The sequence below is a fragment of the Gobio gobio genome (assembly GCF_949357685.1).
Source record: "Gobio gobio genome assembly, chromosome: 17".
Lineage (NCBI taxonomy): Eukaryota > Metazoa > Chordata > Actinopteri > Cypriniformes > Gobionidae > Gobio > Gobio gobio.
In genome coordinates, this window is record NC_137110.1 from 24,630,457 (window position 1) to 24,646,659 (window position 16,203).

General features: G+C 37.1%; 1 protein-coding gene across 5 annotated transcripts in view; it reads right to left on the minus strand.

Moving 5' to 3' along the window:
* Positions 1-16,203, minus strand: part of farp2 (FERM, RhoGEF and pleckstrin domain protein 2) — a gene marked incomplete at its 3' end in the record, with an annotated part of 67,733 nt that overhangs the window by 36,240 nt on the left and 15,290 nt on the right. For all 5 annotated transcript variants that reach the window (XR_013818327.1, XM_079841156.1, XM_079841154.1 and 2 more), the window contains exon 3: positions 3,539-3,643. Coding sequence is in view for 4 of the 5 variants with exons in the window: in XM_079841156.1 (XP_079697282.1) it covers positions 3,539-3,643 (105 nt within the window). The remainder of the gene's footprint in view (positions 1-3,538; positions 3,644-16,203) is intronic.

The following is a 16,203-nucleotide window of genomic DNA, read 5'->3' on the forward strand; positions in this document are numbered from 1 at the left end:
ATAAGACTGGCATTTCAGCTTTTAACCACCTTATAAACTATAAGCAATAAATAATACAAATAATCTCTCACTCTTTCAAACTACATCTGTTTTTGGTCTTTGAAGCAAGCGCTAAAACTGAAGAACATCATGGTCATAAAGGCCACAGATGATGGTGACCACACCAAAAACATATTTCAGGGATTTTTGGAAAGTTATTATCGGCTTATATTCAAATGCCCCAGGATATGCACTCTTTTAATTCAAACCTCTGTGCTTGCCTGTTTTGGGGTCTTGCATACACGTGGATGATCGGTTTTTAATTGTATGTGTCTGTAGAGTTTGTAGACACCCTGCTCCTCACAGCACATCTGGAGTTGATTGTGGCAAGAATGTACCTTTTCTCACTCCACCTCCAGCTCCTTCTACTCCGCTGACCTCTCAACTTTTGTGGAATCATCACAACAACCCCATACACACATTCCACACCTGATTCGACCCTCTCCAAATAAGCTAGCTTGGCAAACTCAAAAACAGATGGCCAACAGACTCTCTCCATTGTTTATATCAAAATGACTTATGAAAAGTTTGTTGACATTTTTTTTATTGCGTCAAAAATTAAAGAAACCAAGACGAAAAAGATGATTTATGGTGATAATTAAACTGCTATGCTAGAGGATTTACACAGCATCAACAACAGACCTTTTACAATAGTCTCTGTATTTTTACCCATTTATTTTCTTCATAGCGATTTAAAAAAATATTTATTTTAATAAACAGTTCCAAGCAATGAACCATTCCAAAAGAAATCAGCCAAAAAAACAAACAAACAAACACTTAAAGGATTAGTGTTCCCAAAAACTCACTCTCTCATATGATTCCAAACATTTCTTTCTCCTGCTGAATACTAAAGATATTTTGAAGAATGTTGGTAACTAAAACGTTTCAGTTCCCTTTGACGTCCATTGTATTTTATTGTTCATACAATAGAAGTCAATTGGAGCCAAACCTGTTTAGTTACCAACATTCTTCAAAATATCTTCTTTTGTGTTCCACAGAAAAAAAGAAAGTTTAACAGGTTTGGAAGGGCATGAAGGTGAGTAAATTACAGAATATTACATTTTTGGGTGGACAATTCCTTTAAGCTTATTCATTATTAAAAGAAAGCCTTTCACTGACTTATAAAATCACTCACAATTACCTTGTAAAACTTACAACCACAAATAATTTGCCAGCAAATTATGAATATGTTCAGTATGTAATACATTCCGGGGCTTGCAACAGAATAAAAAAAATTATTAGTTTTCAAACTGGCTTCCTGGACACTCCTCTCATCTGTCATTGACCAAACAAAAAGAGAGTTCCATCCCTAAACGCCCCGATTGAGTGACATGCTCAGAATGAATATTTAAATTTGATATGCACGCTTTCCTCTCAATAACAAAATAAGCACACAGCAAAAATGAGAAAACAGCCAACATAAGAAAAGCATCTGATCATAGCAACGTGGATATTGTTTGCACAAGCTCTGCAATTCACCCTTCGCCGGGAGTTTGATTGACAGGCGATCTGACCAATCGTAATCCGCCATTCACCGAATTCGCCATTTTTGTCCGACAAAGCAGTCAAGAGAGTTTGTAGATTAACGTTGGTGGACTTGAACTTGAAAAACGGTGTGTACTGACGTCTTTCCGCGGTTGAAACAACATTCCTTCTGAAGTTCATTCATGTTTATTTGATACTATAAATGAACTAGACGGAAAAGATGATTGGTTCACGAGCAGCTTTAACTGAGGCGTTACAGCGACCTGTCATCACACACAAAATGGTATTTATTTATTTAAAGAGTTGAGTCTTTATTTCATATTAAAAGTTACCTGCTCTGTCCTGTCTGTCAGTGCGTTGTCAGTATCCTGTTTGCTCAGCGATGTGTTAAGATCAATGATGATGTTAAGATTGTGAGAGCGCGGCTTGTCGGACATAGCAACAGTAACTAAAGGGGGCGGGTCTTTGCGAACGGTCAATTCAGCACTTCAGTAAATTCACGTCACAGTTATTTATTAATAGAACTTTGTATAATGGATTGCTTAAAATCAAGCAGCTTTACCATATTAAACATGAAAAACAGTGTCACTTTATTTTCTACCATAAAGCGGCTCTCCAGTATGTTTATGTTTTTACTCTCTTATGGAGTCAAAATAACGCCGCATAGATTTGCAAAAGAATAAAGTATTGCAAAAGAAAAATAAAGTATTGAGAGATAAAACGTTTTGCAAACAAAAATAAAGTATTGCAAAAGGAAAATAAAGTGGTTTCATTTGCAAACCAACTTTTATTCTGCGTTTCAGTCAAGTGTGAGTTTGCGATACGGTTTCCCCTTCACACTTTTACTAGAATTAAAAAACGGGCACAGTTTTGTTTTGTTACGACTAAATGTCTATTAAAAGCATTTGCTTAAGTTAGAGATCATTTTAAAGTGGTGTTTATTATTAGCCGTGGACTACTGGCTGACGCAAACTGTCTGAAAATAGCCAGCATCTGCTGTTTATTTCTCTCAGTCTCAGTGTGCACACTTTTATAGTGTTATTTTATAGTGAAAAAAACTTTTTTAGCAGAGAGAAAAAGGAAAAAAAAAAACTCTCAATACTTTCTTTTTCTTTTGCAATTCCTTATTTTCTCTCAATACTTTTTTTTTCTTTTGCAAAATTGTAAGTTTTCTTCTTTCAATACTTTATTTTTCTTTTGCAATACTTTATTCTTTTGCAAATCTATGCAGCGTTATTTTGACTCCATACTCGCTGTCTGACCTCGACGGATTAAACAGAAGAAATGAAACACCAGATGAGATTTCCACATGAAAAAAAGAAGGCGTAGCCTCAGCACACATCTACCAATTACGTGATCCCCATGGACCAATGTTAGTGTGAAGGTGTTTACCAGCCGGTTCACTTTGGCAAACTGTTTCAAACTCCCAAAACAAACTCCAAACGAACTTAGTTTTGGACTGATTTTGTTCGAAATGTTATCACATTAGTTTGTTCTTTGCTTTTTCTTGAAGTATATCGGGGCCTTAATTCACAACATTAGCTAAGCCAGTATTTCAAGCAACCTACTGATGATTACTTATTTTCTCTCCTTATTAAGCAAGGGTAAGTATTTTAAGATGGAAAAATGATATGCTTTAACGTTTTGTTTCTACCTCAGCCTGGATCACATAATCCATTAAATATATCACATTTTGTCTGGCACGGCACACAGAACTGTTTAATCAACAGTAAAGTCTTCCAGTGTATAGTAATTCTCTATAAATGTATTCTCTTAATGACGCCCATTTGTAGGCATGTTATAAAATATAAAGCTTGTGTTCTTTAAGTTTGAGTGTCTGTATCAGGCAGGTTTAAAGGGAACAGCAAACCTCTGGGGCCCAGAGAAAGGCAGCACAAATAACATAATACAACTCCTCGTCTTTTAAGAGCTTAGCCGGTTTTTCAGAGGAGCAGGCCGTTCACAATCCCGTCTTTGTGTGAGCATGGGGACTGCTTGTCAAGTGGCCACTTACCCAGTTCATCTGCAGGTTCTGGAACTCCAGACCAAAATAATCGTTCTCAATGAGATTGATCCGTCTGAACACCTCAGAGAAAAGAGTTTGCCCATCCGCTTTTGACTACAAGAAAAAGAGGAAAAACAAGAAATTAAATTAATACTTTTGTTAATATTAATAATAATAAAATATTATAGTATGTCACAATAATGACAGATTTACGGATTAACAAATTATTACAATAATCGATTTAAAGGAGTTCCCCACTCAAAACACATTATTCACACTAGAATTGTTCAAACTTAGAATCATACACTAAAATGTATGACTTCCATTAAAGCCATGTTAATATATTTTGCACAAAAGTAGGATTTAAAAATATTTTAAATACTAAATTTTTGAAAATAAATAAATAAATTCACCGTTATCCATTCACACTGACCCAATTATAATAATTTGTTAAAATAATATTCATTATTATTGTTCTGAATAGCGGAATATTATGCATTAGTAACATTTCAGAAAGGACACATAAAATGCACCAAAAAAAACTTCCTACCTAAAACTTGGATGGCTAAAATCAAGCACTAATCACATCAAGTATAACTTTTATAGTACAATGTTATAGTTCATTTCAAACAATTGACTTAGAATCTTTTCTCTTTTTTTTATAGGGTTGTGAGGGGTAAAATGTTTCTGTGGAAAAGCAGCTGTGTCTGCTATGAAGTCGCTGGATATTTGAGGCTAATGGGTGTCAGTGGTAAATATCTGTGGGCTATCTGAGTAATTCTCCACAGCATGCAGCCAGGCCTAAACCAGACACAAGGCCACAACACATTCAGTCTCTGAGATCAGCTGGACTGTCTGATGTAAATGTATAGCTGTGAAAGGCCAGGAGAACATCCGAGGACATTTCAGAGCACAGAGGCGGTTAAACCTACTTAAAGGGAAAAGGGTTTTCCATGTAAAGAGACTCGGGGTTTGTCATTACAAAATGAAGGACTAATTACTATGTACCCAGAACACATTGCGCTTGGGTTTTGCCATTCGAGCCTGTGACTTTCTGGGAAAATTATACAGCAGACAGCTGTTTGTAATGTGAAATGTATTTTTGAAGACCATAAAAACAGCCTGAATTGGGCTGGCCAGATTGTTACCCTTGAGTTCTTTGGTACATTCTAAACTTGACTGATTCTTTCTGCCTTTAATACAGTTTCTTAAGTAAAGAATGTACTCTCTGTGCCAAGCAGGGCAGGTAAGCACCTTCCAAATGGCTTCCTCTGAGCTCTGCCAAAACCAGCATCAACATGCAAAACAGAGTCAGTGCAAAGAGGAGGAGACCGACCACTCAAAGAGAAATTAAGAAGAAATCATAATGCCTGATATGGAAGTTGTGAATGGATTGGAAGTACCGCCTTTCATAAAAAAAAAAAGAAGCTGCTTTTTTTGAATGAAACATTGTGTTAGAATGCATATCAGCTTGACTGGCCTGAAAAAAAGTTTTTAATAGCATTTATTTGATCTGAAGAAGCAAAATTAATAATACCACTGTTATTTATAAATGTAATGAATTTAATTAAATACATTTGGGCTGGGTATTATACAAATTTCCAGATTTTATTCTGATTCATACACTCAATTTGATTCAGATTTAGGATCAATTCTCAACTTCATTTGGGTATATTTCGGTTACAAAATGTAATTTATAATCTTACATGCATATGAAAGAAACCTATTTTCTATCTACCAATGCTACAGGGAGTGCAGAATTATTAGGCACGTTGATTTTCTGATCATATTTTTTTTCCAGGCACATTTGACCAATTCCAAACCACAGTAATCCTAATAACTACTATTAATTTAGTATTTAATAATGTATAAGTGATATTTAATTGTTCATGAAGGCTGGAAATGAAAAACACCTTATATTCAGGTGTGCAGAATTATTAGGCATGTTTTCTTTTACAGATAAATTGAGCCAAAAAAGAGATTTAACTCAGACTGAAAAGTCAAAAATTATTAAATGCCCATGAGAAGGATGCAATACTAATGCAATACTAGACATTGCAGTTAAGGCGTGACCATTGGACAGTGAAATGCTCGTTGGGTCTGCAGGGTCAGACAAAAACATGTGGCGGAGAAAAGACACCTATTAACCGCAAAAGAATTAAGAATTAAGGTGAAGAATTAAGGGTGAAACCATCAGGAACCCTTTAGTCTCCAGCGCCACCATTTTCCAAAGCTGCAACCTACCTGGAGTCTCCAGAAGTGCAAGGTGTCAGGATCTCAGAGACTTCAGTTAGGTAAAGAATCCTAAAAAATGACCCCCACTAAATAAGAATCACAAGCTGAAGTGTTGTAAAATACATGAAGCCTGCTTTTTTATAGGCTTTATAGGTTTTATAGGTTGAGAGTGACTCTTGAAGGACCAGCACCACATCCTCTAGTACCACTGTTTGAAGAATTCATCTTCCAGAATCTGGCAGTACGTTTTGGGAGTTCATTTTAGTCCACCCTGAAGTCCGTTTTGCAGAGATGGACTAAAAATGAACTCCCAAAACGTACTGCCAGATTCTGGAAGATGAATTCTTCAAACAGTGGTACTAGAGGATGTGGTGCTGGTCCTTCAAGAGTCACTCTCAACCTGTCAATCTGTCCATAAAGCCTATAAAAAAAACCTTCTTCATGTATTTTACAACACTTCAGCTTATGATTCTTATCTAGTGGGGGTCATTCTTTAGGATTCTTTTCCTAACTGAAGTCTCTGAGATCCTGACACCTTGCACTTCTGGAGACTCCAGGTAGGTTGCAGCTTTGGAAAATGGTGGCGCTGGAGACTAAAGGGTTCCTGATGGTTTCACCCTTAATTCTTCACCTTAATTCTTAATTCTTTTGCAGTTAATAGGTGTCTTTTCTTCACCACCTGTTTTTGTCTGACCCTGCTGACCCAACGAGCATTTCACTGTCCAATGGTCATGCCTTAACTGCAATGTCTAGTATTGCATTAGTATTGCATCCTTCTCATGGGCATTTAATAATTTTTGACTTTTCAGTCTGAGTTAAATCTCTTTTTTGGCTCAATTTATCTGTAAAAGAAAACATGCCTAATAATTCTGCACACCTGAATATAAGGTGATTTTCATTTCCAGCCTTCATGAACAATTATATATCACTTATACATTATTAAATACTAAATAAATAGTAGTTATTAGGATTACTGTGGTTTGGAATTGGTCAAATGTGCCTGGAAAAAAAATATGATCAGAAAATCAACGTGCCTAATAATTCTGCACTCCCTGTATAAATTTTACAGGGCAGTGTAAAAAAAAAAAGGTTATTATTTTAAAACTATTCTTTGAGAGAACTGGCTCATAATGGTCATTCATTTTTGGAATCAGGCTGTATTTTCTTCACAGCTTGGGTAAAATATGATTTCTTCTACCATGGTGTGGAATTGATATCGGGGGTGTTCAATGGAAGATTTTAATTCGAAAAATCTATATTTTTACCCAGCCCTGATATATATATATTAATGAAATACAATCAGCTGTGACTTTTCCCATTGAAGTAGATGCATTAAGCAAGGATGCAACAGCATTTACAATGTTACAAGATATCTGTTCCAACATTCTCTATTTAAACAATCCTGAAAAAATCTGTGAAAATAATAAGAAATGTATAATTAAAAAGGATTATTCTACATCTGAAGGATCATGTGACATTTACATTTTAAAATATTAAAATACAAAAAAAGTTATAAATGTTAATATTTCACTCTTCTGAATGGTAGTGTAAAGGCTTGTGCACACCGGGACGATTATCGATGATCACGAATAGAATATTATTCTTAGAGTTATTTACCTATAGCAGCTGATGAATCAGAAAAAGTAGCTTACTTCTGCGTTGCAAAAACATTTATAAACCACAAAGAAGCAAAAACGGCTGCCAATTCACCCTTCGCTAAGAGTTTGATTGACAGGCGATCAGATCAATCACATCGCCGAATCTGCCGTTTTGTCAGACAAAGCAGTCGGGAGAGTTAGTAGATTAACGTTGGTGGACCTGAACTTGAAAAACAGTGTGTACTCACGTCTTTCTGTTGAAACAACATTTCTTTTAGTGTTCATTCATGTTAATTTGATGCTTATCAATGAACTAGAAGGAAGAGATGATCGGTTCACGAGCAGCTTTAATTGAGGCGCTACAGCTATCACGTCGCATTAAAGAGCAACAAAACGCTATTTTTGTTGTTTACATTTGAAAGTTGAGACTTTGTTTCATATCAAAAGTAATCAAAAGCTCCGTCCTGTCTGTCGGCGTGTTGCCAGTGTCCTCTTTGCTCCACGATTTTCTCTACGTGAGAATGTGTGTGGTGTGAGAGCACCATGGCTTGTCGGACATAGCAACAGTAACTAAAGGGGGCGGGTCTCTGCGAACGGTCAACTGATGGCCTTTGGTGTACAATCACTCACACTGCTATAAAACAATGAAACAGCACTGCTGGCCTGAACGCATCTTTGACGTTCCCACGTGTGAGGTGTGTCTTATGCTTGGGAGTGAATCCTACAGACTGTCAGTTCACATACTTCAACAATAATTGGATTAAGTCTCTTTTCCGCAGCTTTCTCAAGCACCCTAAACTAAAAGCACATTAGAAGTACAGCATAACAAAACTAAGCTAAGGATCAACTCGGTGGTGTAGACTGCAACAAGGAAATACCACCCTAAGCATATTTTCCATGCGTCACAATGCAGTGCCAGCTGAACCCTCTAAGCGCATAGACGCTATCCAGTAAGTAGGAGTTTCCCTGTTACAGTTGTAGTGTCAGTCGGGCGGGTTTATGGGTCAACAGTGGCTGGGATTACGGAGCAGCAGATGTTCACAGTCTGGGGAATCTTTCTTGTATTCACCAAGCCAACTTGTCAGACTACATTGGCAACTGCTGAATCCAAACTAACAATAATATGCTTTTTCATTTAGTCTCTGTGTACAGAATCCATGTGATCATGCGTTTGAGTGCTGACTGTGTTGGGGCATGTTGAGATCTCAGCAGGAGGCATCTCTTTTTCACACACCAAGCAGGTAGCAGCTTTTGCTATGTTGCAAAGATTCCAGCCAAACCGTGACACCAAATGATAAGAAACGTTGTAAATCATTAACTTTAAGTAAATGCATGGCAGTTACATGAATGAATTACAGCGTTTAATGTTGAATCGCTGCTGAATCTTCAGCTCTACAGGCCCACATAAAAAAAAAAAAACATACTGAATTAATAGAATGTGATAAAATGACAGATAATACACAAATACACAGGACAAACAGTTCTGTCGGCATGACAAGCAAATAAATCTTCTCAATGGTTCTTTTGATGAACTGTTCAATCAGTGAGAGTGGTCAATGAAGCAACATCTGGCTTGCAATAGCGACAGTTTTTTATTCATATTGTGACATACATCCAAATGTAACTGGTTATCAAAAAAAAAAAGAAGAAAAAAAAATGTAGGGCTGGGACTAGGGCTTGCATAGACTAGTCGGGTAGTCAGGTAGTCGACTACTTCAACCACTAGTCGAAAGCCATCGACTACTCGGGCGCGCAGGGGCGCGGGAAGTGGGGGTGTTGCAGCACCCCCTGGTTTCAAAGGATAGCAAATGCAATGCAAATTTATGTTCATTTACATTTATTCATTTTTAGAATTTAGTCATTTATTTGTAATAAACATTTTAAGTGGCCCATTAAAAAGTATTATTTATATGTTGAATTATGTTTTTAAAACATACATGAGGTCATATTGTGACCGTTGCGGTGTGTGCATAAAAAGAGCGGTAATATTTCCTCCATTGGAGAGCGCCTTTCTGAAGATTCCGTTCATTTCTAAAGCTCATTCCGCTCTGTGCCACGCGCTCAACCCAGAACTCCCTTTGTGACATGCTGGATCAAATATAGGTCTATCTGAAATAAATAGTTAGGGCTGCCCCTGACTAAAGTGTTTGTTCTTTTTTCTAGTAGTTGTTCATTTAAGCCGTTGTTCACGCGGTGCCGCTGCCTCCATGTCATTGTCTGTTATAGGCTATTTGCTTATTATTTATTAAATCCAGGCAATTTGGTTGATAAAACAATGATTCAAATTAAGATACAATTTATACAAAACGAAATTCACTTTAAAGAAATGCTTTCTACAAAACAAAACTTAATGAAGTGTTCAAAATCATTTCTGACCCCCATGTCTTCTGACATATTATGCATCTTGTGTCCTGTTCACTTTTCAACGTAAATGAAATTAAAAAATAACATTATAATATTTAAACTGAAACTAACTACGTGTTTTAATGGCTACAAGTATAGTAGGCTACAGTACAGAGAAATATCATGTCAGAGCGGGATTTGAGCGCACGTCATTTTACCGGTGAACAGTTCATGAGTGAAGCTCCGCTTTGCTTTGCCCACATGCTCTGGTAAGGTAGGCAGGTTTTTTGCAATATTTTTTTTTTCCTGTCGCTGTGCAGGCTCTTTTATTGTATATGACTGTGTAAACATCTCAGTAAACCTTTTATTTAAAGGTTTTATGTAGGCCACAGTCCATTGCATTACGATTGCAAGAAGAATCAACATTGTGAAAAATGTGATGTGCAGTCAAATGTCTCGGGGTGTATGCTGTTTAAATGAGTATTCTCATCGATATATTTGTTGTGCTTTCGTGTTTTATAGACTCGATATTGTTTCTTATAAAAATGTGGTGACAGAAAAGTCTGGCATACGTCACCAAAGAGAAGTCTGCTGTTTTCACCTAGCCATTTTTTTATTAAACATTACGAGAAAAAAATAAAAATGAAACATGGATGAATCTTTCACAATAAGATCTATAACATGCATTTAAAAATATATATAGGGTGACATTTCTTTTTATGATGAATTTAAGCTGTAAAATAACATTACTTTCACGGATACCCAACTTAAAATGAAGCAAGTTGTGTGTATTTAAAATTTGTGGAATGCTGATCATATGAATCAACTCAAATCAAAAAGAAAAATGAAGCAGCCCCAGCCAAAGGATTTTATGAATGTAACAGCCAACACATGACTGTATATATTAGATTACCTATTTAGTTCAATATTTAGCTCAATAAAGTAAGAGGTAAAGCTCTCAGGAAATTTGCTGCAGACGGCTACATTACCCGTCTTTTCGTCACTGTGGTTAAGAGCGTACATGCCAAGAACAAAAAAGTAATTGTAGCTAACTGTACTCTCGAGTTCTTGACCATGGACTCGTTGAAGTGCAAAGATTAACACACTCCCTCATTCAATACACTCGCTGTTGCAGGCATCAACTAAATGCTTCAGGAATCTGACCCTTATAATAAACAGAGCTGGGTGATTTCATTCAAATAGTACACAAATTATACAATAAGGAATCAAATTTATGCATCAAACCAACTGGCTCTAGCAAGAGACGCGTGACCGCCACCTGTGGCTAGCATTTCGGGTGGACAGCTGGACATAAAGAGTTTGTCAGCACTTAAAATGCGGGTTAATAAGGATCAGAGTAGGGTTTAAATGTACCTGGCATTACTGACCAACTGCTCCAATATGCTGGGTCACACAGACAGTTAAACATCTCACTTACGCCTGCCTTATGAACCATACTCCAGGAGTGAAGTTCAACAGGAATAGTACACATTCAATATGCACAGCACAAAGCAACACATTATCTAGTTGTGGATGTAACGTGATTTAGTCAAATCTAATCAAATATCTCATGTGTAGACGAGTTCCTAGGCTAGGAGTTGATAAGCTAAGCATTCTCGTGCTCTCTTTTTACCACAGTTTTTGCTATGGCAGCACTATTTGCCCATTGTTAAACCCCTCCTTGATTTTCAGTAAAATGTTCTAGTAAGGGCCGGTTCATATAGAATGCGTTTTTCCATTCCACTATGCTACTTTTCCATTGTTTTTCAATATAAACAAGTGCTAGACTGATGCATATCGCTTGCGTTTTTCATCTCGGGCATGACACTGTGTTCTAAAAATGCAGCGCTCAATTTAAAATAAGTTCAACTTTTAAAAAACACATTAGTGCTTGCTTTTTCTTCCTACGTTTCACGTTTTTAACCGCGAAAAAGCATTTTGTGTGAATGGCCAGTAACATTGTAAAACTGATTGGACATTATTACATGATAATTGTGACTATTCAAAGCATCTTTCTGTCATTTAAATTACACAATAACACAAGAACTACAAAGTATACCTTTTGTTTTTATGTGTTCAGATCCCTCGCACATGCTCTGGTGACCACACGCAAGTTTGCATCGACACAATGCACATGGAATTGATTCTGAACCATCTCAATTGCATAGTACCAGTTTAGACCATTGTTAAAACAAATCCAATATATTAATATATTAAGTCTCTCTGGAAAGGCTCTGTAGTGAACTTGATCTGTGCTTGAGCAAATCCCCTGACTTGAGGTCAAAGCCGGCAACGGCCGCCAACAGGGCCAAACCAATGAAAAGCTCAATCTGTCACGCTTCAACGCCCTTAAATTATATCAGAGTGAGAGATGGGAAAAGTTGGCATCTGAGTTGGGGGTGGTGGAGCAATCAAGAGACGCTAGCCTCTAAGATTTTCTTCATGGCCAGCTCTCTCAAAGCAGTCACTAATTTGTTCCACTAATTGCATCGTATGGTGGATTTAAGCAGGCCAAATGAGTGAGTGTGTGCGAGGCTTCCTAGTGCTGACTGTACTGATATGGTAGATCATACATCTTGTGACCTACTATTTGAAATCTGTTGTCATTGTTGCTATGCTGCACAAGATAAAGCAACTATAAATTTGTGATAATCAAAACAAATGTAGTATTTTGAGATTATCGGCATAGCCCCCATAGTGGATTAGCAGAAGCATTTAATCTAAGTAAATGCTTAATTTCAGTGTACATCTCAATCATTCTAATTAAAATGTATCCGATTTCAAATAGGGTTTTCCATAATACCAAAAAGTAGTCAATAGAAATACCAGTAAAAATTTTATAATGCAATACTCTAACAGAATGACCGTATTTCAGCAGAGTGCCTAGCGTTTTCAGCCAGCTAAAAACACTTTGGTGGACACACGGCCTAAGTTAACTAACATACTACAGTACATTAATTTGCCCTAATATAACAAATAACTTTAGTATTTTGCCCCAACTAAAGCTGCATTCACACTAGCAGCGACAAAGCAAAACGATCCCATTCATGTCAATGGAGAGCTGGCGATTTCCGGTGACACGAGCATCAGGGACCGTTGGCAACCGGATGGGACATGTCCAACGGCACAACAAAACTGAGATTTGTTCAACTTTATGCAAATGAAGAGTGACTTTCGACAACAAGGAGTGAAGTCAGTGGAGCACACACGATCCGTTGCTCTTCAGTGCTGAGGCAAGATTAGGGAGAAGCTCTTTTTAGCAGTCAGCAACTGTCCTATAATTTATGATATGTCTCCGTGTACATAGGGTGGTACTCCGAGCCTGAATGATTTTGTGAGCCAAGTTAGACTGTCATTTGCCCTTTTACTGCAGATAAATAGCCACGATGGCAAAGAGCACTCGCTGTTTCTAGATTCATCTTTAATAATAGGCATTTTACATACCGATTCCATTTATATTTAGACTTCTCCTTCCAAAATGTTTGTTTGTAACCGTAATAAAACTGATTTGTGGTCTACAACATGGAGTAACATCCTCGATAACCGATAAAAGATCTTTGGTTACTTCCATTTAATCATGACTTTAACTTGAGTTTATTGAGTGTTTGAAGATAGCAAAAGTAATCTACATGTAAAGATGAAGGAGTAAATAAGCACGCACAATGAAATAGCCAATATTATATAACCAATACGGCACTGATATATAGTACTGTTATGTTGAAGTAGTTCAGTTAGTTGCATGAACATGAAGCACACATGGCTGAACGGATAACCACTTTACTAGTTCTGTGCCACTCATTCTACAACGCATGCGCACAACGCAGACAAAAACGTAACCCCCTTGAAACCTCGAAAACCTATTTATGTGTTTGTTACTATATACCTCCTGTAATTTCAAGCTAATCAGACCATTGCACACTGAGATATGGGTATTCATGTGTTCACACTGTCTGGCTGACATTTTAAAAGCTGTCTGAAAACTGCATTTTTTTTTTTAGATGTTTAAGCCTTTATTTTGGATTGTATAACTTCTTACTGAAAAAATTAAGTGTTAATTAATGTTTAGACTTTTGCATATTATAACCTGGAACCTGGATGTGGGAAAAAAAATTACACTCCGATCCAAAAGATAGTTTTAGCAACATAGCGCAGGTGCTAGCTACAGAACATTGTTAGCTTACTAGCTGTATAAGATTGTGTGCTACACGTATATATCACTTCACAGGCATTACTGGTACTTTTAAATCCATTATATTATAACTTTACAGTTTATTGATGTTCTGTGGTTTTATACTGCTGTAATTTTTAAAGACTTCATATTATTGTAAGATGAGCTTAAAGGGTGCACTACTATGAAAATCACAGCTTCAATGTGACATAAATAAGAAATAGTATAATTTCATCGATATTTTCAATAATAGCTGATCATGTTAAAATATGTATGAACTTAATACATGATCTAGATTATTCATTTAGCAAAATTGTCCTTTTAAATTTTATTTCATAATATTTATTAATAAAAAAGTTTTTAGCTGTTCCAATTAAGCTCAGTGTGCTCCCTTTAAGCTCATCCACATTGAACATCTATGTAAATACTTCATAAACAGATGTTAAATATTAACTGATGGTTGTCACTTCAAGTTAATCATTATAAAATTATTCTTTAAAAATGTTGTTTACAATAAACTAGAATTTTCCCCCCAAAAAACATGTTGTGACTTTAAATGGCAACAGGGGTGTGCTTAAAGGGTACAAACATGTACAAACATGCCATTATTATTATTGATGATTCTCAATTTAAAGTTATCTGACACAAACAAACTCACAACCAGAGTCCTTAAAGAATAAAAAGACTTAGGCTGGACTAAGGTTGTACTGCTTAATCTACTGCAATACTAGTCATGCCACACCAACACAATCTGCCCAATACACAACTGCCTACTCCCCCCCCCCACCCTCTTTAGCCTGTCAACCAAACTATTTATGAGCTTGTTTGCTCATGCTGGACAAGTCCTGCTCCACTCCCTCCTCCAAAATCCCATCAGCCAGCCCCTCTGTCTCCACTGTTCCGCATTCCCAATGATCGAAGCAGCCCCCTCACTGCACTGACCCCTCCACAAAGACTCATCTGTGCCTCACACAAACAAAACACATTCATATATATTCATTAAAAACACACACACAAATTTTCATCGCTCTGCAGGTCTCTCAAACACAAAGCAGGGAGTGAATGCCAGTGCTTTTTTCCCTCTGTTGTTATGAGTTGAATAAAAAGGCCCAGTGTTCTTGAGCCTCCTGGAGCTGTGAGGTGTGGGCGGAGCCCCGAGTCTACTGACCAATCCCATTCAACCCCCTCTTTGCAGAGCCGCCCATTTACCTGGAGTCACTGCTGCTCCCTCAATGTCAGTTGCAGTTGTTTTGAGTCTGAAAGCACTTTCAAAAAAGACTCCAACATTAACAAAGGAAGGAATCTGGGTACAACGTCTACATAAACACAGAGGGAATGTCTACTTTGGGTCTCTGCACAGTCTTACACAACACACATTGTTTTATTAAAAAGGAAAACACAGACATTATAAGGAAGGAATTTTGCCAATACGGCACACAGAGGCAGCTCTTGAAAGGCATGTTTTACCTTTTTGTTGTGCCATTAAAGTCATTGACGAACAGGAAATGTTTATTAATGTGATTGTTTCTGGGTCTGTGTAGGTTCAAAAAACGTTTCTGGCCACTGGACATTCTCAGCTTTTAAAGGATGGGCTGTTTTTTCAAGGCCTGAGCCAGTTCAAACATCCAATGCAGCAATTACTGTCTATTTTTACTTGAACATCAATGGAGAGCAAGCCCAAGATTGAATTACAAGTGTGTAAAGTCAGGACAGATTCGTTTTATGACTTACATGAATCATGCAGTAATGTTTAACACAAGTTCTTGTGAATATTCACAAAGCAAACGATAAAAAGTGTAAATGAAAAAGAATGTGCAAAATAAAGAAAATGAAAATCCTTTATAGTTTAAAATGTGTCATATTCTTCATGTTGGTTTCAAAAAACTTTTATACCAATTTTTTTTCCCAAAAATCCTACCAGACTCTCGTACATTTCATTTGTACAGAGAGTCTGGCCACTCTCCATTGACAAGTGTTAACTTCCTTGATGGCGAGTACTCTTGTTGAAGTTTAAAACTATTGGATCTGCCCAGAGCAACTCCTTCACCACTAACGGAGCGAGCTGGAAAAATCAAACTTTTCCTGAACCCCATGGGGAGGAGGGCCACAACATCATGGCCACCAACAAAACTCAGCAAACAGTCCCTCCAGAAAAACGCGATTATGCGATCGTATGATTTAATGCATAATCAGCCAAAGTCCGCATATTTATGCGGGGGCCGCATTTTTTTCAAATACGCCGCACTTTCGCCGCGTAAATTGACTATTTCTGCGTGCAAAATATGCGGGGCTAGCATGATTTCATAATACCCGCATTTTCGTTGCAAAAA